This window comes from Gigantopelta aegis, chromosome 6 (genome assembly GCF_016097555.1).
Source record: "Gigantopelta aegis isolate Gae_Host chromosome 6, Gae_host_genome, whole genome shotgun sequence".
NCBI classification, from domain to species: domain Eukaryota; kingdom Metazoa; phylum Mollusca; class Gastropoda; order Neomphalida; family Peltospiridae; genus Gigantopelta; species Gigantopelta aegis.
Genome location: NC_054704.1, coordinates 99,239,631 through 99,262,554, shown reverse-complemented (window position 1 = coordinate 99,262,554; position 22,924 = coordinate 99,239,631). Strand labels below are relative to the sequence as shown.

Below are 22,924 nucleotides of genomic sequence, written 5' to 3'. Positions count from 1 at the left end.
TGCAAATATTTTAAACCCCCCCCCCCCCCCCCCCCCCCGAAACCAGTTAAAAAAGACTCTTTTAAAGGGACAGTCCTGAGTTTACAACCATTATAAAATGTTTCTGACCAATACAGCCTTTTTGATGATGTAACATACAAATTAAATACATTTTCTTAATTACAATATCAGTGTCTGTATTTACAAGGTGTCTGTTGTTGTCCTAATGCTTGTAGTTGCCTAAACTGGATTTTACCTCCCAATAATTTTGTAAGTACGAACAAATATATATCACAAATTAAACATTAGTATACAACCACAAATGCATTCAATATACAGACACTGATATTCTAAATAAGAAAATGTATTTAATATGTATGTTACGTCATTGAAAAGGCTGTATTGGTCAGTAACATTTTACAATGGTTATAAACTCAGGACTTTCCCTTTAAGAAATATTTTTTCATACTTAAGTCAAATATTTTAGATCGTTCTATAAGCAGCATGAAGGAGGAGAGGGCAGGGGAGGAGGGGGAAGATGCCTTTTTAGGAAATATTTTATGACATTTATAGTAATATTTTAGCTAGGGCACGCTAGTGCCAGAGGGTATGAAAGGTAAATTAACATGCCTTAATATCTTGGAAATTAATGTAAATATTTTTTTTTTTAGATAGACTATAGTAAGAGCGCCACTGTATAAAATTGTCACTTTACATGAAATGCTGTGTCGAGTTTTAAAAGACTTCAAATCCATAACCTCCTAGTTGGCATACTTACTAAATTTTAAAAATTATTATTATGTACTCTCAAATTATTTTTTGGCAGAAAGCCTGCCCCATCTTAAAAGTGTTCAGTTGATTTTACAAGAGGTGTTTTTATCAACTTTCTATTTTGTTTTAAAACGAAAACTTGCATTACCCAAATTCCATCGCAAGCATTTGGTGTGCATGTTTATGATAATTTTTAGTTGGCTTTTAACTATTTAAGGTCGTTACATGTGCTGTCCTGTCTGTGGTAAAAATACATTGTTGCTAATGTAAAAATACATTGTTGCTAATGTAAAAATACATTGTTGCTAATGTAAAAATACATTGTTGCTAATGTAAAAATGTTGTGGGTTTTCTCTAAGACTATATGACAGAATTATCAAATGTTTGACATGATGAATAAATCACATCCAGCAGCCGATGATTAATAAATCAACGTGCTCTTGTGGTGTCATTAACAAAACAAACCTCAACTTTTAACTTAAATATTTAAAGAAAATGACAGATGTTGTCCATACATTTAGTTTTAATATTCCTGATGTGTACTACACATATGGGTCAGTTTTGAACAGATTTTTGAACTGATGTTCTCTAACTATAAATATTTTAATGTATTACCTTCCTTTCAAGCTTTATTCAAGCTTGTTCAAGACCTTGTGCACTCTTCTCTTGTATTGTGATACCTTTTGCCAGAAAAGTGTACTTTTACCGTCTCCTGCGACAGGTAAATATTAGGTAACTGTGGTGCTTCACTTTACAATGACAGCTACTTCTACGAGAAGCTGCATCTAGAGAGACTTGCATGTACAAGAGATGTTCTCAGTGATTCATTGTCTAGTGATGTGCAGCTGACTTCGCATGTCTTCGTGTGCTGTATTTGCGGCTTTAGATGTTGCCATGTGTATTGAATGTGTACACTCGGTTGCAAAACCTCATTATTTTTGCAAATACTTTAGGGTGTTGCTAAGATACTCTAGAAAATCATAGGAATGCATCTACATGTAGACTTGAGTACCTTTTCTTCAGGTTTTTACTGTGGTAATTTATCTGGTGCCATAACTGCTTCTAATCCTCATCCTAGTTTAAATGTTTTCAAAATGATAATACCAATGGTAGTTGGATATACCACAAAAAAATAAATGTAGACACATTTATTTTGAAATATATAACCTGTAGTCTAATGTGATTCCAATTATTAAAAAAAAAGTAACATTTGCACCCTTGGCCCTGGTGACTAGAAATTTATGGGAATGAAGGGAAGGGAACTCTATTAATGTGTCCATATCCAGAAGGTTCAGGCACGTCCATCCCGGGTTTGACCTCAGACTTTGCCAATGACCAACTCCAGGTGGGTATCGGTGATGATGCTGAGTTTCAAGTTTATATCTGTTTTGTTTTGATGACTGAACAAACACTGGATTTGTTGAAAATGACTGAACAATGAAACTAATGTGAATATTTTAATATGTATTCTTCCTTCATGGTAAAATTATTTTGGTAAATAAACATGATAATTTTAACAGACACCAAAACTAATGCGATTCCTACTGAATAATTTACTAAAAAAATTAAAAATAAATTAAAGAAAACCAAATTAATATTCATATTTCTTTTATGGTTTGATATATTGCCTAATAACTAGAGTTATTATTGTTTAAAGTTTCCAGGACTGATAACCCTCAGTCCTTGTAATTTAGAAAGTTATCTCAGCAATAACAAATGTAAGGAAAAGTAATTTAGTTTATCTAAAATACCCTTTGTCTTGGCATTTGTGTTTTAAATGCTTAAATTCTATCTTCTCATCATAGTATTGGCAAAAACAAGTGCTGATGTTACTTGATTGTATTTCAGCTTTTACAGTGGCATGCCATTGGTGAATGATGAAGCAAATTGCAAGGTCAGAATGGTAAATGTATATTGTGTCGATTAGTTTTCAACTTTAATTTTCCTTGTTATTGCAGAGCTTGGCAAGACTGAAAGAGGAGTTCATGTTCAGCAAGAATGGCGGCTCGTCTCCGGATGTCTCGACACTGTCTCTCACTCATGAGAAGTCCAGCACAGAGTCACAGACTGACTTGATAGGGGAGGTAACTCATCGTTTAGTTTTCTAATGAGTACAGGATTCAGCTCGGTGGTAGAGCATTTGTCTCAAGTGTGATGGGTTGCAGGATTGATTGCCCTCAATAGACTTGAATGTTTTTCCATGTTTCATACAGTGCCACACGGCTGCTAAATCAAAGTCTGTGGTATGTACTGTCCAGCATATGGGAAAAAGTAAATGTTTTCTTGTCCTGACAAGTAAAATATTCTCAAATGGTTATTTGATAGAGAAGTAAAAATTTACAGAATAGTTTTATTTTGAGCAATTTAAAATTTCACCCTTGCACTTGACTAACACAAAACACTTACTCGAACAAATGAAAATATTGATGAATTAGTAGACTTCTAGCTGTATTTGTCATGTGAAAAACGTCTTCTAATTTGTATTATTGTGCATATAAAAGATAAACTTTGATATTTTATTCAGTCTATATTGTGAATAAAAACATGTCAGTGGATTAAAAAGGTCTTTATTATGTAATAAATAATTTAAACTATGCTTACATGTTGTTTTCTATTTCTCACTGTTTAGTTTTGCCTTAATCAAAGAAGGATATATGCCGAGAATACCAGACTACAACTGCAGTACGATGAGGCATTAAGAAAACTGAGTGAGTTGAAGCACAAGCTGGCTAAAGTCGAGGACCAGATGATACCAGGACAGACAGAGTCCGATAAAGATAGGTATGCCATTGGTAAACTGTGAATTGTTTAGATAGGTACGTCATCGGTAAACTGTGAATTGTTTAGATAGGTACGTCATCGGTAAACTATGAATTGTTTAGATAGGTACGTCATCGGTAAACTGTGAATTGTTTAGATAGGTATGTCATCGGTAAACTGAATTGTTTAGATAGGTACGTCATCGGTAAACTGTGAATTGTTTAGATAGGTACGTCATCGATAAACTGTGAATTGTTGAGATAAAATATATCTTTAATAGACTGTGGGTGTGTGTGGGGGGTAGGGTGGGTGGGATCTATATCTTAGTTGGTAGAGTGCTCACCTGAGGTGCTTGGGTCATGGGATTGAATCTCCTTCACAGACCCATTGGGTTTAATAGACTGTGGGTGTGTGTGGGGGGTAGGGTGGGTGGGATCTATATCTTAGTTGGTATAGTCGCTCACCTGAGGTGCTTGCGTCATGGGATTCAATCTCCTTCACAGACCCATTGGGTTTAATAGACTGTGGGTGTGTGTGGGGGGTAGGGTGGGTGGGATCTATATCTTAGTTGGTAGAGTGCTCACCTGAGGTGCTTGGGTCATGGGATTGAATCTCCTTCACAGACCCATTGGGTTTAATAGACTGTGGGTGTGTGTGGGGGGTAGGGTGGGTGGGATCTATATCTTAGTTGGTAGAGTGCTCACCTGAGGTGCTTGGGTCATGGGATTCAATCTCCTTCACAGACCCATTGGGTTTAATAGACTGTGGGTGTGTGTGGGGGGTAGGGTGGGTGGGATCTATATCTTAGTTGGTAGAGTGCTCACCTGAGGTGCTTGGGTCATGGGATTGAATCTCCTTCACAGACCCATTGGGTTTTCCCTGCCCCAAGCAGTGCCCCATGACTGGTATATAAAAGCCCGTATGTGCTTTCCTGTCTGTGGGAAAATGCATATAAAAGATCCCTTGCTGCCAATGAAAAGATGTAGCGTGTTTCCTCTGAAGACTACGTATCAGAATGACCAAATGTTTGATATCCATTAATAGATTTGGTTTTGGATACTTTTTTATGTCTTGATATCTTGCAGACTTCTGCTTCTTCAAGAGAAAGAACAGTTGTTGCGAGAACTGCGAAGTATAGATCCTAAAGGACGGAGCGAGGGAGAACTGACGTCGATCCAGCAGCGCATTATTCAGCTGGAGCACGACTTGAACCACCATCTGGAAATCTCCAACAAGCAGATTGCAGAGAGGTAGGCACTCACGAAACCACAATACTGTCTCACCAGATGCAGTGCAAGATGACTCAAGAAATTTTGAATTTAAAAATGAGGAATGAGAAATTTAGTTATCACATTGAAACTCTGAAACATAAGTTTGTTTTTTCCTGTTATTTGAAATAGTTGTAACGATTATGGTCTGTCTGTGTATCAAAATATGAAATCATATGGAATACATTTCAGTAGATAAAGTTGCAACTGCAGATTGCAGTTAATGTTTATGTTGTCTTCATGAGTTGGATACCAAATAATCACAATGGTGACCTTTCATTAAGGTCTATAATAAAAATATTTTGCAATATAAATTTTGACTTTAACATTATTTCAGTTTTTTATCGATTTGTCTTTTTGGTAATATTGATTAAATTGACATTAATTAAAATATGATTTTTTGGCAATCTTTTGTTTCAGATTAAAACTGCAGACTGAGAAAGTTTCCATTATGCATCAGTTATCAGAAACAACGAAACTGACATCATACTTGGAGATGCAGCTGCGCAGGTGAGTAAAATGACATTAAAATAGGAATATTATTGCTTTGTGATACAGACGTACCTTTCTCATACCTGGCAATTCAGTCTGAGAGGTGTTGAACATGACACCCCTCATTTGAATAAACCCCACTAACATTGATTATTTCATAGTGATTTTCCCATCCACAACACTGAACAGTGTGATTTTCACCTCTTACATTTTCATAAGTGGTTTACCATTCTTCTGGGTTTTTGGTGTTTTCCAAAAATTAAATTTCACACCAAACCATTTTGGCTAAATTATGTTGTTGTGGGCATACACCTCCGGTATCTGGTCTGTCTGTCCAGGAGAGTGGGTTAATGATTGTGGGGTTAGCAACAGAGAAGTCAGTATTGTGGTCTTTCATTGAGCTGTTAAAACGTTCTCATTGAGCTGTTAAACGTTCTCACTGAGCTGTCAAACCTTACTTAGGTGGGAGTTTAAGCTAGAATGTAATCCCAGTACCTGCTACCTTTATAAACCACTAAAAACTATATTTACTGTTCATTTAATTGTCTGTCTCTTCTTTTTTCCAGTTTGTCTCTAAGCACCCTGTCCATCTCATCCGGCTCCAGCCTTGGCTCGCTGGGCTCGCTGTCTGCGAGTAGTCGTGGCTCGCTGAACTCGCTGAGTGCGATGGACATCTACAGCCAGTCGGCGAGTGGCAGCGACGTGTCCCTCCAGGACCTGCACCAGCGGGTGGAGAAGCTGCTGCAGGGTCACACGTCTAGCATGTCTCCCATCCACGAGAACTCGGTGAACTCAGCTCTGACGTCGCCCGACCTTGCAGCCGCCGCTACCAACAACTACCTTCAGAGCGTCATGGCCAGCAGCGAGAACGTGTCGTCGTCCGCCAAGTCGGTATCGTCAACGTCATCGCTGACGTCGTCTGTGACATCTCCGGTTTACGACATGGGGTTGCCGCCCACTTACCGACAACATATGAATGCCGTCGAGAAACAGAAACTGTTCGACATGGGAGGTAACTTGAACTGGAGTGCGAACACTGTGTTGAACGTTCCGGACACAAACTCTGAACATGTTTTACCTTCCTGTGTACTCAATACAAACTGCGAGCAATCAAAAATAGTCGAAAATTCAATAGTTTCACCGAATCCAAGGGTAGATAACTCTAGGACACTCCTGCCTGTGGCCAGTGAAGTTGTTGTTCCTCCGGCGCTCGTTGCCGGGGTTAGTGAATCAAATACATTTAGCAATAATACAAAACGTTGTCAGGGCCTGGACGGGGTGGATACGACATCGAACCCCCCTCTAAGCCCTATCAGTGAGAGTAGCTCGGGAGTGTGTAATAATTTATCTGGAGGCAATACAAGAAGTGTGTCTGCTGCGGTCAGTGATGAAAGTGTAGCCGGTGATAGTGGAGTTTTTGAAGCATCGGTCAAGAGGTGAGTTCTTTTTTTTATATATACTTTGATTCTAAAATTGGAGCAAAATATATTCTACATATATGGATATATTGTCTTTTCTTGTTTTGAATTGGAATTCCATTTTTAGAATTGATATAATATTTTCAGCATCTGTTTCAGAAATTTTGTGTTGTTTTCCCCATGTAGTCTGTTCCATTTCTGTTTTGATTATAATAATATATTAAAAATATGAAATGCATTCTACACATGATTTTTTTTTAATTTTAAAATCGAATTTTTAGAACAATGTTTTGTTTCAGCAATGAAAATTTGTGTTGTAGTTTTTCCAGTTAGTTTGGTTGTTTTGTTTCCTTTCACCTTTTCAGAAGACATGGTGCTGCATATGTTTAATGTTGACCAATATTAAGTTATTTATAATCTGCAATTGTTAGAGCTTACAGAACAAATAATTTGCTCCGCTCAAGTTCCTTCTGGGTTTTTTTTCTTTAAAAAACCCCCAGAGAAATAACAAAAAAATCATGTTCGAAAGATTAGTTTTTAATTTAAAAAAAAAAAAAAAAAAAAAAAAATGTTACGTCCTGTACCTGGCGGCTGTAATATTCATATTTCTTTGTGTTTATGAAACTTTGTGTAATAATAAGTAATATTAATTTTAGATATAAAGCACAAACTGTGTTCTGTAAATACTATTGTGAAAGTCAGTGTTGTTAAAACATGTTTCCTTTATTTGATCAGGACTGGTGATATTGATGAAGTATTAGAAACAAACCTGGAAAGTGCTCAGATTCAAATAAAGTTAAAGTAAGTGGATGTAACCTGAACATTGTCTACCCAAACACTACAGCATGTAGTGAAGTGACATTCATTACATCTTCAGTCATAAGTAGATTTCTCGTTCCAGCCAGTGCACAGTCATGATTGGCTAGATTTTACTTCATGAATATAAATGAGACATTGTTTAAAAAACGTGGTGGGACATAGCCTAGTGGTACAGCGCTCGCTCGATGCACATTCGGTGTGGGATTGATCCCGATCGGTGGGCGCATTGGGATATTTCTCATTCCAGCCAGTGCACCACGACTGGTATATTATCAAAGGCTGTGGTATGTACTACCCTGTCTGTGGGATGGTGCATATAAAAAATCCCTTGCTGCTAATCGAAAAGAGTAGCCCATGAAGTGGCAACAGCAGGTTTCCTCTCTCAATATCTATATGGTCCTGAACCATATGTCTGATGCCATATGACCGTAAATACAATGAGTTGAGTGCATCGTTAAATAAAACATATCTTTCTTTATTTCTTTTCAATCATAAGTAGCTCATTCTGGTGAAATCCTAAAAAAGAAAAAACTATTTAAAAAACCTTGAATTCAATGCCTGTTAATTTATTATATATCTATGAAATTTATATCAATACCTATTTCTCAATTGTTAATGTTTGCTTCAAGATTAACATTTGGGAAAGCAAAGATTGCTTCCCACTGCACAAAGTGAATTTGGCACCTTGAATTAGCCTGCACATGTAACAGCAGCAGGCCTCCTTTCTCTATCTAGACCAAGTGCTGTAATTACTGTGCGTTAGTTTAAAAATGCTGAGATGTCATTAAGCAGACATTCCTTTTGTCTCCTGGTTAGCCATGTAGTTACATATTGCTGTGTTGTGATTTTCAGGTATGAAGGGTTGGAGACTCAACTTGTGATTGGTTTGGTGCAGGCCAGAAACCTAGCAGCATTAGCATTCCCTGAACATAGCCGAGTGTAAGCTACTCTCACCTTTCTCGTTTTCTCCCTCTAAATGTCATCTATCATCTTTGTGCTGTACTCGAGGCAATACTACAGATTACTTTAGTCATTCATATGTTATATAGTCTACTTCTCGTCCATGCTACAAATCTTAAATGTTTCTGTTTGTTATAACCTGACAAACTTGTCCGTATTTTGTCTGTATGTAAAGTATCAATGAATGAGCCAACCTCAATATTTTTTAGAAACGAACTACGATTCACATCTCAATTTTTGTGATTTTCATTGTTGGTAACATGGCCAAATTTATGATCAAGTTAGCTGTCAATATCAGCTATCAATTCCTCAAAATGACTGCAATATACTGCCATTGTGGTCAAGCAAAAATACTCGCCCAAAATAACTTTCTCATCTGAATATTCCCAGTTTTTTCTCGAAGAAAGCTGAAAAACATTGATAATCTGTGGTATGTATCAAAGCTATTTCTGTTATTCCATTATTTCCAGCCTGTGCAACATCAGGCAAGATATATGTGTTACCTGCAATATCCTAAAGGCTAAATGTGATCTCAGTTAGCCGTGTTATAACACGTTGTCATTAATTAATGTGCTGTGTTTCATATGGGATAAGAGGGTGACCATGATTTAAACTTGCCTGTGTTTTGAAGAAACACGATGATAAATAAGACGATGTGTATTGCCTATTTCAGGTGTATTAAAGCAGCCCTTCTGCCTCACATGAACATTTCCTGGACTACCAAGTCTTCGAGTGATTTGTGTTCGCCCAAGTTCGCCGAGATTTATCACGTTGCTATTCCTGAGAACAAACTGTCATCAAAAACATTGCAAGTTAATATTTGGAGTCTTCTCGACAATCACGAAGATGAATGCCTGGTTAGTTATTTATTTTATTTTGTCCATGTTCATCCATCCATCCATCCATATAAAACTTCAACCAACAGGTTTCAACTCTCTCTCAAACAACATTCAAAGTAATTGTATGTTAGTCACCATAGCTGAGTTCAAATTCTTCTGGGGTGTCATTAAACAAGGAATCTTATCCCTTTCTTTCCATTCATTAATCAGTCCATTCATTGATCCATCCATCCATCCATATATCCATTCATTCCCACTTTCGATCCATCCATCCATTCATCCATCCATTCCATCCATTCATCCAACCAACCAACCATCCATCCATCCATCCATGCATCCATCCATCCATCCATCCATCCATCCATCCCATCCATCCCATCCATCTATTCCATCCCATTGCATTGCATTCCATTTCATCCACCCATTTTTTATGTCATTTCTTGCTTCGTAATACAATTAAAAGCACTAAGTGACCTGCCTTTGTAAGTAGTTGGCTTTCTTATGCGTTATAATATGTATATTTGTACGCAAGTATCTTCAAAGTCCTGTGGTTTTCACACTGTGTGCACATGTCGGAGAACATTTTGTTTTAAAAATTTTGATTAGCGACAGTCGTGAATCAATTTTAAAATTGATTAGCAATCACTTATTTTGATTAGCGATTTCTGTAACATTAGTATGGTATATTAAATATGAACAAAATAGTTTTTGCAACCTTTATATCAACTTTTAGTGACATTTCTAGTTCAGAACCCCAAAAAACAGAATTAAATTTAGAGTCATTCAGTAAACTCAGTGTTGGAGGATGACTCGCAAGCAATGTTTGGTCTCTTCGATGCAACAGTGTCCACAGAGTTCTCTTTTTTGTCGCCATTGTTTTTTAAAACAACCTTGCTCGAACTACGTTTGCTGCGTGACGTCAAATTATTGGGAATAGACGGTCGATTAAGAGGTCATTTCAAAACTATATGCGCTATACGATGTGCTAACTAATTTCACCTTGTTTTAAAAATTATTCTTGTCAAAGATTCACGTAATTATTTTTAAAAAATGACACGATTTTTTGTTTGCAAATTGTTGAAAAATATTTGTAACCTAAGCTAAACGTCATAATGTTATCGTGTCTATCGGTGGGTGGATATCTAAACAGCCGTTTTACCACGTAAAAGCTGTGCTCCTAATCGGAGGGTTGCAAAAAAGAAAATATCTGATGAAACTTGGAAATCTACACCTAGATAAATAGTTCATTACAGTGATAGATTTAACATGTTATCAGTGGAATATTTGGGGGTTAAGGACGATCTTCAAAATTTAATACTGTCAAAAATATGCATCGCGACATTTAGCGATACGTTTTAATATTGTGTAGCGATAGCCGGAAACTGCATCGCGTTTCGCGACGCGATACTGAACAAAATGTTCGCTGCATGTATCTTGGGGAACCTCACCATGTGTGATGTTGTGTATTGGTATTAAACTTCTATTTTTGTTGTTTGTGGGTTTTTAATGAAATATATGCTGCCAAAAGGCTACGTTTGGTTTACAAGTATTTCCAGTTTGGCAGTAAAGTGTAAATTGTATTTTATTATGCTACACAAATAATACAAGCTTGCTGGGAAAAGCCTGAGTTTTAGCTGAGTGGTAATAAAACAGCCTACCGGTAATTAAGACGTACAATTTGTAAAATTACAAGTGACGAGCGCCTGCTTGCTCCAACTGTGTGTGTGTGTTGGGAGACCGACTGTGTGTGTATGTTGGGAGACCGACTGTGTGTGTGTGTTGGGAGACCGACTGTGTGTGTGTGTTGGGAGACCGACTGTGTGTGTGTGTGTTGGGAGACTGACTGTGTGTGTGTGTGTGTTGGGAGACTGACTGTGTGTGTGTGTGTGTGTATGTTGGGAGACCGACTATGTGTGTGTGTGTGTGTTGGGAGACTGACTGTGTGTGTGTGTGTGTTGGGAGACCGACTGTGTGTGTGTGTGTGGGTAGACTGACTGTGTGTGTGTGTGTGTGTGTGTTGGGAGACTGACTGTGTGTGTGTGTGTGTGTGTGTTGGGAGACTGACTGTGTGTGTGTTGGGAGACCGACTATGTGTGTGTTGGGAGACCGACTATGTGTGTGTTGGGAGACCAACTGTGTGTGTGTGTGTTGGGAGACTGACTGTGTGTGTGTGTGTGGGTAGACTGACTGTGTGTGTGTGTGTGTGTGTTGGGAGACTGACTGTGTGTGTGTGTGTGTTGGGAGACTGACTGTGTGTGTGTGTGTTGGGAGACCGACTGTGTGTGTGTGTGTGTGTGTGTGTTGGGAGACTGACTGTGTGTGTGTGTGTTGGGAGACTGACTGTGTGTGTGTGTGTGGGTAGACTGACTGTGTGTGTGTGTGTGTGTGTGTGTGTGTTGGGAGACTGACTGTGTGTGTGTTGGGAGACCGACTATGTGTGTGTGTGTTGGGAGACTGACTGTGTGTGTGTGTGTGTTGGGAGACTGACTGTGTGTTGGGAGACTGACTGTGTGTGTGTGTGTGTATTGGGAGACTGACTGTATGTGTGTGTGTGTGTGTGTGTGTTGGGAGACTGACTGTGTGTGTGTGTGTTGGGAGACTGACTGTGTGTGTGTGTGTGTGTGTGTTGGGAGACTGACTGTGTGTGTGTTGGGAGACCGACTATGTGTGTGTGTGTTGGGAGACTGACTGTGTGTGTGTGTGTGTTGGGAGACTGACTGTGTGTTGGGAGACTGACTGTGTGTGTGTGTGTATTGGGAGACTGACTGTGTGTGTGTGTTGGGAGACTGACTGTGTGAATGTGTGTGTTGGGAGACTGACTGTGTGTGTATGTGTGTGTGTTGGAAGACTGACTGTGTGTGTGTGTGTGTGTGTGTGTGTGTGTTGGGAGACTGTAAAAACACACCTGTTGATTTCTGAGCTAAACATCAAACCATTATAATCTCTTTGAACAAAGAACAGAATTAGCTGCAACCATATTCTGCTCTCCAACACCCTCTCTCCCAGGTGGGTGCTCCAACATTTAGACTCTTCCACTTGCCCCACCCCCATCCCCACCGCCACCCCCACCACCGAAAACGCCCAAGACTACATTACTGTATTTGATACTCTAGGGAAGATATCTATTGTCCTTCCCACAGGAAATGCATTTTTTCATACTTTGAAATTTACTATAAGTTATTTATTTCAGAGCCAATTGTATTCTAAATTGCACACAAAAATTGTATTTAAAATTTTTTATTTCCAAAACACTGACTTTTTTTCTTATGTCAAACCAAATTGAAATTATGTACAAAAAACAACGTTGTAGGAGGATGGGATGGACTATATCTCAGTTGGTAGAGTGCGCAGTTATAGACAAGTCACTGGATTGATCTTCCTCACTGAACTTGTCCGATTCCTATTCCCCCCCCCCCCACCACCACCACCACTGTCAAGCCAATGTCCCATAACTGATATATCTAAGTCTGTGGTACATGCTGTCCTGTCTTTGGTAAGTGCATATAGAATATCCTTTGCTACTGTTTATTAAAAATAGCCTATTGGGGGCAGTAGGTGTCTTTCTTGCACTATACCAAGTGAAGATGCCAGCGTACATCTGTAGTTTATAATGTGCTGTTAAATATTTCTTTCCTTTTCTTTACTAATATAAAGAATAACCTCGGTGGTGGCAGTAGGCTTATTATCTTATTATCAAGACCATGTCACTACAATATTGTTAGACAACAAGTGGATATGATCAGTTGAACAGTGTGCCAGGGGTGGTATTCAACATTCCTTTCCTTTACTAATATGAAGAAATAAGCTATGGTGGCAGTAGGTTTGTTATATCTTATTCCCTAGACCAAATAGACACCATCGATTGCACATTGTGCTAGAGGTGTCATAAAACATTCCTTTCCTTTACTAATATGAAGAAATAAGCTATGGTGGCAGTAGGTTTGTTATATCTTATTCCCTAGACCAAATAGACACCATCGATTGCACATTGTGCTAGAGGTGTCATAAAACATTCCTTTCCTTTACTAATATGAAGAAATAAGCTATGGTGGCAGTAGGTTTGTTATATCTTATTCCCTAGACCAAATAGACACCATCGATTGCACATTGTGCTAGAGGTGTCATAAAACATTCCTTTCCTTTACTAATATGAAGAAATAAGCTATGGTGGCAGTAGGTTTGTTATATCTTATTCCCTAGACCAAATAGACACCATCGATTGCACATTGTGCTAGAGGTGTCATAAAACATTCCTTTCCTTTACTAATATGAAGAAATAAGCTATGGTGGCAGTAGGTTTGTTATATCTTATTCCCTAGACCTAATAGACACCATCGATTGCACATTGTGCTAGAGGTGTCATAAAACATTCCTTTCCTTTACTAATATGAAGAAATAAGCTATGGTGGCAGTAGGTTTGTTATATCTTATTCCCTAGACCAAATAGACACCATCGATTGCACATTGTTGTAGAGGTGTCATAAAACATTCCTTTCCTTTACTAATATGAAGAAATAAGCTATGGTGGCAGTAGGTTTGTTATATCTTATTCCCTAGACCAAATAGACACCATCGATTGCACATTGTTGTAGAGGTGTCATAAAACATTCCTTTCCTTTACTAATATGAAGAAATAAGCTATGGTGGCAGTAGGTTTGTTATATCTTATTCCCTAGACCAAATAGACACCATCGATTGCACATTGTGCTAGAGGTGTCATAAAACATTCCTTTCCTTTACTAATATGAAGAAATAAGCTATGGTGGCAGTAGGTTTGTTATATCTTATTCCCTAGACCAAATAGACACCATCGATTGCACATTGTGCTAGAGGTGTCATAAAACATTCCTTTCCTTTACTAATATGAAGAAATAAGCTATGGTGGCAGTAGGTTTGTTATATCTTATTCCCTAGACCTAATAGACACCATCGATTGCACATTGTTGTAGAGGTGTCATAAAACATTCCTTTCCTTTACTAATATGAAGAAATAAGCTATGGTGGCAGTAGGTTTGTTATATCTTATTCCCTAGACCAAATAGACACCATCGATTGCACATTGTGCTAGAGGTGTCATAAAACATTCCTTTCCTTTACTAATATGAAGAAATAAGCTATGGTGGCAGTAGGTTTGTTATATCTTATTCCCTAGACCAAATAGACACCATCGATTGCACATTGTGCTAGAGGTGTCATAAAACATTCCTTTCCTTTACTAATATGAAGAAATAAGCTATGGTGGCAGTAGGTTTGTTATATCTTATTCCCTAGACCTAATAGACACCATCGATTGCACATTGTTGTAGAGGTGTCATAAAACATTCCTTTCCTTTACTAATATGAAGAAATAAGCTATGGTGGCAGTAGGTTTGTTATATCTTATTCCCTAGACCTAATAGACACCATCGATTGCACATTGTTGTAGAGGTGTCATAAAACATTCCTTTCCTTTACTAATATGAAGAAATAAGCTATGGTGGCAGTAGGTTTGTTATATCTTATTCCCTAGACCTAATAGACACCATCGATTGCACATTGTGCTAGAGGTGTCATAAAACATTCCTTCCTTTCCCCTCCTCCTTTTTGAAATTGTTTTTATGAAAAAAACTTTTTGAAGGGTTGTCACTACGATATATTACACAACAAATATGCACCATCAGTTAAACAGTGTGCTGGAGGTGCAGTTAAAACATCCCGTTACTTTCCCACACTCCCAAGATGATCATTTCTGAAATTGCTTTTATGAGAAAAAAAGGTTTTGTTTTTGTTGTGTTCGAAGCCAAGTCTGGTGAAGATGGGTAAAAGCACTGTCTGACATGGGTTGCGCAGTGGTTCCTCTAAATGGCTTTGCCAAGGTGCTTCTGTAATAGAAGTAATGTGAACTTGGGTGTGTCTGCACAGCATAACCAAGATGGAGATGTCGGCTAATTGAGGATGAAGTGCCATGCACCGTTATTGCTTTCATAGGCATTAACATGCAATTATTGTCGGAAGCAGTTCATATCCAATTATTTGTGGGAAAACAGTATCTATTGGTTCACGTGTACTGACAGTTTTATTGTGAAAAAAACTAGAGCACTTTTATATTGTGTAGTTGGAGAAATTATTTTATATTATATTGGTAGACATAGGAAGAATTTTAGAGAAAGTTTAGGGCAACAAGTAGTGGGTAATGGAGATAGTAACATCAGGGTTGAATTTAATTAGTAATTTACAAATGTATTAAGGATCAGAAGCCTAATTTACATTGATATTGAAACCTCTTAAGTAGTTGCCAAGTGTAAAAAAAAAGAAGACCTTTTAAGATACCAGGTAGTTGTTTAAATCTGTTCTTTCAACAAAAATATTTTAAGACACATGCTACAGAAAATTATTTTATTTTCGTATCATTAACCTGATCATATGAGTGAAGGAGATAGAAGGAAGAAGAGATCATGCTGCCTAAAATGGGTGCCCTTTATTTAATAAAACATTACACCAATTTGATGGTTGTTGACATGACCAATTCATGGATTTTCATTATTATTATTTATTTTGTGTGTGTGTGTGTGTGTGTGATGGGGGAGCACGAGATGTTAGGTTGAATTATTGAATTTATATTTTTATTAATATATATATATATATATATATATATATATATATATATATATATATATATATATATATATATATATATATATATATATATATATATATATATATACACATTTATACTTATGTTTATATTTACATTTATAATTTTATTTTGATTTATTTATTATTTTTTATTATTATTTTATTTTTTAAATTTATTTACAAAACTTATTTTGTATTTTCCAGGGCTGTGCCCAGGTGAGTTTGGCTGACTTTGATCCGAATGAAGTGTCAATACGCTGGTATAACGTGCTCAGCTTCAAGTTCATGCAGTCTGACCTGGGCCTGAACCTGAAGAAGAGCAGTGAAGCTAGTCAGCCGTCCTCCACCAGTACGCTCAGCTCGGACGATACACGCAACTCATGCAGTCTCACGCCATCACAGGTAACAGACACTTCACTACAGTGCTCTTCAAAACTAAACATTTGTTCTCTTTTTTTTCTTGTCTTGTCTTTTTTTCTTTTCTTTTTTCTTGCCTAACTTTTTCATGTTTGTACTGAGCCTTTTGTTGATGTCAAACTAATAGCGGCATACAGCGTGCGCCATGTCCACAATTAAAATGACTGTGCATAGCATGCCGTTATGCTACAAAAGGGTTAAAACGGATTTATTAAGTGGATAGCTTTCAAATTTGGTATGGATGTACACGAAGTCATAATGTACTCTTCCTGCTCAGTGTTTGTGACCTCAGTTGAAGGTCAAGGTTATTTGGAAGTTGAGTCTTTCCAGTAGCTTTTTAACTTGTACTTCATTCTACGAATGGCTTTCATATTTGGTATGGATATTCGCTAAGTCAAAATACACTCGGCCACATATTTGTGACACCAATTGAAGGTCAAGGTCATTTGGAACTTTTAAAAAAGTTTCTCAATGGCTTTCATATTTGGTATAAGTGTTGAGTAAGCCAGTCTTTCAACTACACACCTCTTAGGGCCTGTGCATCTGACCCCAATGTAAGGTCATGGTAATTTTAAACTTCGTTACTTTTACAATTATTGCTTATAATCTTTGTATCCTTTCGTGGATTCCATTTATATTCACTATACATTTTCACCAAGTGATATTCTACTTCGGAGATCCTGTGTGTTGGCATTAAGCTTCAGTGTGTTGCACAGTGTATTATTTATTATTTATTATATTAATAAAAAGTCTTCCTTACTTCTTAACATTCTTGTTAATTGATGTATTTTAACATCTTGTAGTCCTTTTAGAATACAAATTATTATTTCTGCTGATCCTCACCCAGCTAGTATGTATTTATTTGTGTATTCACTGTTTCAGAAAGAAGGGTCGGATAAAGTTAAGAAATTACTGGAAGAATCATCAGCTAAATTACGGAAGTCATCATTAGACAAAATAAAGGAACGAAGGTAGTTACAGTTTATTTCATTTGTCACAATATTTCATGGTCATCATTTATGATCATCATGTTGATAAAACCTAGAAATGTGATTTCAGTATACAAACTTTGAAATAGAAATGAACATTACCTCTATATTCCTTACATATGATACATATTTTACAAGCACTTACAGCATATCATTTTTATTTAATATACAAAATGCTAAGTTGAACTGATCATTAATCACCACCTTCGATTTAAAATAATATTATGGTTATCTCCCCTTACTGCACTTCAAACATACTGGTGTTCTTGTCACAGTTCACATTATTTCCTTGTAAACTTTAATGATGCTTTTTTTCTTCTTCTCTCATGTATCTCAATATATTTTACTGTTTTTTGTCAGATCTTTTAATTTAATGTTCGTTTTGCTTTCTTTTGCAGTCATTTCAAGTCTCTCCATTCTGTTGTGTCAACTGTAAAAGAAGAAAGCAGTGATGAATCTACAATAATCTCATCCCAGACGTCTACACTGACTAGAAATCAAGGTAACCAGAGATGTGGTGTTATTGGAATAGCGGTAGATATAGGGAATACTAAACAGGTTCTTGTAAGATAGTGTGTCAATACATTTAAAGTGAAACCTCTCAAAACCGGACCCTAAACCAGAATTCCCTCAAAACCAGACATTTTTCTCGGCCCCTTTTTAAATATCTGTACAGAAGAGAACCTCTCTAAACTGGATACCTCTTAAAACCGGACTTTTACTTAGTCCAGAGGGTGTTCAGTTTACAGGAGTTTCACTGTACATCCCACATTATAATTTGTATTAATTTTCACAAAGTATATGGATTTGATCGAAATACTTCAAAATTACCTAACATTTTGTGTGGTGTGGAGTTTTTAAAGGTTATTTTAAAAACAAAAATGTGTGTAGATGAAATATGCTTCAATATTTGTTTCTTTTTCTCGTTATAGGACCTGAAGACATGGAGAGGCACCGCGACATCAACACGAGTCCTCCGCGGTTTGAGTTTGTCGAGGATGGCCAGGACGAAGAGGAGGACCTAGAGGAAGATGAGAAGGTAAAGTCGTGAAACTTAATGATGTGTCCCGTCGGTGGGCCCATTGGGCTGTATCTCATTCCAGCATTTACCTTAGTTTGATCGCGTCGGTGGGCCCATTGGGCTATTTCTCGTTCTAGCATTTACCTTAGTTTGATCGCGTCGGTGGGCCCATTGGGCTGTGTCTCGTTCCAGTATTTACCTTAGTTTGATCACGGTGGGCCCATTGGGCTGTATCTCGTTCCAGCATTTACCTTAGTTTGATTGCGTCGGTGGGCCCATTGGGCTATTTCTCGTTCTAGCATTTACCTTAGTTTGATCGTGTCGGTGGGCCCATTGGGCTGTGTCTCGTTCCAGTATTTACCTTAGTTTGATCACGGTGGGCCCATTGGGCTGTATCTCGTTCCAGCATTTACCTTAGTTTGATCGCGACGGTGGGCCCATTGGGCTATTTCTCGTTCTAGCATTTACCTTAGTTTGATCGCGTCGGTGGGCCCATTGGGATGTGTCTCATTCCAGTATTTACCTTAGTTTGATCGTGTCGGTGGGCCCATTGGGCTGTGTCTCGTTCCATTATTTACCTTAGTTTGATCACGGTGGGCCCATTGGGCTGTATCTCGTTCCAGCATTTACCTTAGTTTGATCGCATCGGTGGGCCCATTGGGCTATTTCTCGTTCTAGCATTTACCTTAGTTTGATCACGTCGGTGGGCCCATTGGGATGTGTCTCGTTCCAGCATTTACCTTAGTTTGATCGCGTCGGTGGCTCCATTGGGCTGTATCTCGTTCCAGCATTTACCTTAGTTTGATCACGTCGGTGGCTCCATTGGGCTGTATCTCGTTCCAGCATTTACCTTAGTTTGATCACGGTGGGCCCATTGGGCTGTATCTCGTTCCAGCATTTACCTTAGTTTGATCACGTCAGTGGGCCCATTGGGCTGTATCTCGTTCCAGCATTTACCTTAGTTTGATCACGTCGATGGGCCCATTGGGCTGTATCTCGTTCCAGCATTTACCTTAGTTTGATAACATCGGTGGGCCCATTGGGCTGTGTCTCGTTCCAGTATTTACCTTAGTTTGATCACGGTGGGCCCATTGGGATGTGTCTCGTTCCAGCATTTACCTTAGTTTGATCACATCAGTGGGCCCATTGGGCTGTGTCTCGTTCCAGCATTTACCTTAGTTTGATCACGTTGGGCCCATTGGGCTGTGTCTCGTTCCATTATTTACCTTAGTTTGATCACGGTGGGCCCATTGGGCTATTTCTCGTTCTAGCATTTACCTTAGTTTGATCACGTCGGTGGGCCCATTGGGATGTGTCTCGTTCCAGCATTTACCTTAGTTTGATCGCGTCGGTGGCTCCATTGGGCTGTATCTCGTTCCAGCATTTACCTTAGTTTGATCACGTCGGTGGCTCCATTGGGCTGTATCTCGTTCCAGCATTTACCTTAGTTTGATCACGGTGGGCCCATTGGGCTGTATCTCGTTCCAGCATTTACCTTAGTTTGATCACGTCAGTGGGCCCATTGGGCTGTATCTCGTTCCAGCATTTACCTTAGTTTGATCACATCGATGGGCCCATTGGGCTGTATCTCGTTCCAGCATTTACCTTAGTTTGATAACATCGGTGGGCCCATTGGGCTGTGTCTCGTTCCAGTATTTACCTTAGTTTGATCACGGTGGGCCCATTGGGATGTGTCTCGTTCCAGCATTTACCTTAGTTTGATCACATCAGTGGGCCCATTGGGCTGTGTCTCGTTCCAGCATTTACCTTAGTTTGATCACGTTGGGCCCATTGGGATGTGTCTCGTTCCAGCATTTACCTTAGTTTGATCACGTTGGGCCCATTGGGCTGTATCTCGTTCCAGCATTTACCTTAGTTTGATCACGTCAGTGGGCCCATTGGGCTGTATCTCGTTCCAGCATTTACCTTAGTTTGATCACGTCGGTGGGCCCATTGGGCTGTGTCTCGTTCCAACATTTACCTTAGTTTGATCACGTCGGTAGGCCCATTGGGCTATTTCTCGTTCCAGCATTTACCTTAGTTTGATCACGTCGATGGGCCCATTGGGCTGTGTCTCGTTCCAGTATTTACCTTAGTTTGATCACATCGGTGGGCCCATTGGGCTGTGTCTCGTTCCAGCATTTACCTTAGTTTGATCACGTTGGGCCCATTGGGCTGTGTCTCGTTCCAGCATTTACTTTAGTTTGATCACGTTGGGCCCATTGGGATGTGTCTCGTTCCAGTATTTACCTTAGTTTGATCACGGTGGGCCCATTGGGCTGTATCTCGTTCCAGTATTTACCTTAGTTTGATGACATCGGTGGGCCCATTGGGCTGTGTCTCGTTCCAGTATTTACCTTAGTTTGATCACGGTGGGCCCATTGGGATGTGTCTCGTTCCAGCATTTACCTTAGTTTGATCACGTCGTTGGGCCCATTGGGCTGTGTCTCGTTCCAGCATTTACCTTAGTTTGATCACGTCGGTGGGCCCATTGGGCTATTTCTCGTTCCAGCATTTACCTTAGTTTGATCACGGTGGGCCCATTGGGATGTGTCTCGTTCCAGTATTTACCTTAGTTTGATCACATCGGTGGGCCCATTGGGCTGTGTCTCGTTCCAGTATTTACCTTAGTTTGATCACGTCGGTGGGCCCATTGGGATGTGTCTCGTTCCAGCATTTACCTTAGTTTGATCGCGTCGGTGGCTCCATTGGGCTGTATCTCGTTCCAGCATTTACCTTAGTTTGATCACGTCGGTGGCTCCATTGGGCTGTATCTCGTTCCAGCATTTACCTTAGTTTGATCACGGTGGGCCCATTGGGCTGTATCTCGTTCCAGCATTTACCTTAGTTTGATCACGTCAGTGGGCCCATTGGGCTGTATCTCGTTCCAGCATTTACCTTAGTTTGATCACATCGATGGGCCCATTGGGCTGTATCTCGTTCCAGCATTTACCTTAGTTTGATAACATCGGTGGGCCCATTGGGCTGTGTCTCGTTCCAGTATTTACCTTAGTTTGATCACGGTGGGCCCATTGGGATGTGTCTCGTTCCAGCATTTACCTTAGTTTGATCACATCAGTGGGCCCATTGGGCTGTGTCTCGTTCCAGCATTTACCTTAGTTTGATCACGTTGGGCCCATTGGGCTGTATCTCGTTCCAGCATTTACCTTAGTTTGATCACGTCAGTGGGCCCATTGGGCTGTATCTCGTTCCAGCATTTACCTTAGTTTGATCACGTCGGTGGGCCCATTGGGCTGTGTCTCGTTCCAACATTTACCTTAGTTTGATCACGTCGGTAGGCCCATTGGGCTATTTCTCGTTCCAGCATTTACCTTAGTTTGATCACGTCGATGGGCCCATTGGGCTGTGTCTCGTTCCAGTATTTACCTTAGTTTGATCACATCGGTGGGCCCATTGGGCTGTGTCTCGTTCCAGCATTTACCTTAGTTTGATCACGTTGGGCCCATTGGGCTGTGTCTCGTTCCAGCATTTACTTTAGTTTGATCACGTTGGGCCCATTGGGATGTGTCTCGTTCCAGTATTTACCTTAGTTTGATCACGGTGGGCCCATTGGGCTGTATCTCGTTCCAGTATTTACCTTAGTTTGATGACATCGGTGGGCCCATTGGGCTGTGTCTCGTTCCAGTATTTACCTTAGTTTGATCACGGTGGGCCCATTGGGATGTGTCTCGTTCCAGCATTTACCTTAGTTTGATCACGTCGTTGGGCCCATTGGGCTGTGTCTCGTTCCAGCATTTACCTTAGTTTGATCACGTCGGTGGGCCCATTGGGCTATTTCTCGTTCCAGCATTTACCTTAGTTTGATCACGGTGGGCCCATTGGGATGTGTCTCGTTCCAGTATTTACCTTAGTTTGATCACATCGGTGGGCCCATTGGGCTGTGTCTCGTTCCAGTATTTACCTTAGTTTGATCACATCGGTGGGCCCATTGGGCTGTGTCTCGTTCCAGTATTTACCTTAGTTTGATCACATCGGTGGGCCCATTGGGATGTGTCTCATTCCAGCATTTACCTTAGTTTGATCACATCGGTGGGCCCATTGGGATGTGTCACGTTCCAGCATTTACCTTAGTTTGATCATGTTGGGCCCATTGGGATGTGTCTCGTTCCAGCATTTACCTTAGTTTGATCACGTCGGTGGGCCCATTGGGATGTGTCTCGTTCCAGCATTTACCTTAGTTTGATCATGGTGGGCCCATTGGGATGTGTCTCGTTCCAGTATTTACCTTAGTTTGATCATGTCGGTGGGCCCATTGGGATGTGTCTCGTTCCAGTATTTACCTTAGTTTGATCATGGTGGGCCCATTGGGATGTGTCTCGTTCCAGCATTTACCTTAGTTTGATCACGGTGGGCCCATTGGGCTGTGTCTCGTTCCAGTATTTACCTTAGTTTGATCATGTCGGTGGGCCCATTGGGATGTGTCTCGTTCCAGCATTTACCTTAGTTTGATCACATCGGTGGGCCCATTGGGATGTGTCTCGTTCCAGCATTTACCTTAGTTTGATCACGTTGGGCCCATTGGGATGTGTCTCGTTCCAGCATTTACCTTAGTTTG

The 22,924-nt window shown here is 39.6% G+C and overlaps 1 protein-coding gene across 1 annotated transcript in view; it reads left to right on the top strand.

The window, feature by feature from the left end:
- The window catches only part of LOC121374216 (protein WWC2-like), a 94,441-nt gene that overhangs the window by 53,022 nt on the left and 18,495 nt on the right, over positions 1–22,924 (top strand). Inside the window, exons 7-18 of the mRNA XM_041501212.1 lie at positions 2,709–2,834; positions 3,380–3,531; positions 4,596–4,760; positions 5,199–5,288; positions 5,837–6,706; positions 7,424–7,489; positions 8,360–8,446; positions 9,141–9,324; positions 16,126–16,323; positions 17,221–17,309; positions 17,726–17,829; positions 18,260–18,366. Of these exons, the coding sequence (XP_041357146.1) occupies positions 2,709–2,834; positions 3,380–3,531; positions 4,596–4,760; positions 5,199–5,288; positions 5,837–6,706; positions 7,424–7,489; positions 8,360–8,446; positions 9,141–9,324; positions 16,126–16,323; positions 17,221–17,309; positions 17,726–17,829; positions 18,260–18,366 (2,238 nt within the window). The remainder of the gene's footprint in view (positions 1–2,708; positions 2,835–3,379; positions 3,532–4,595; positions 4,761–5,198; positions 5,289–5,836; positions 6,707–7,423; positions 7,490–8,359; positions 8,447–9,140; positions 9,325–16,125; positions 16,324–17,220; positions 17,310–17,725; positions 17,830–18,259; positions 18,367–22,924) is intronic.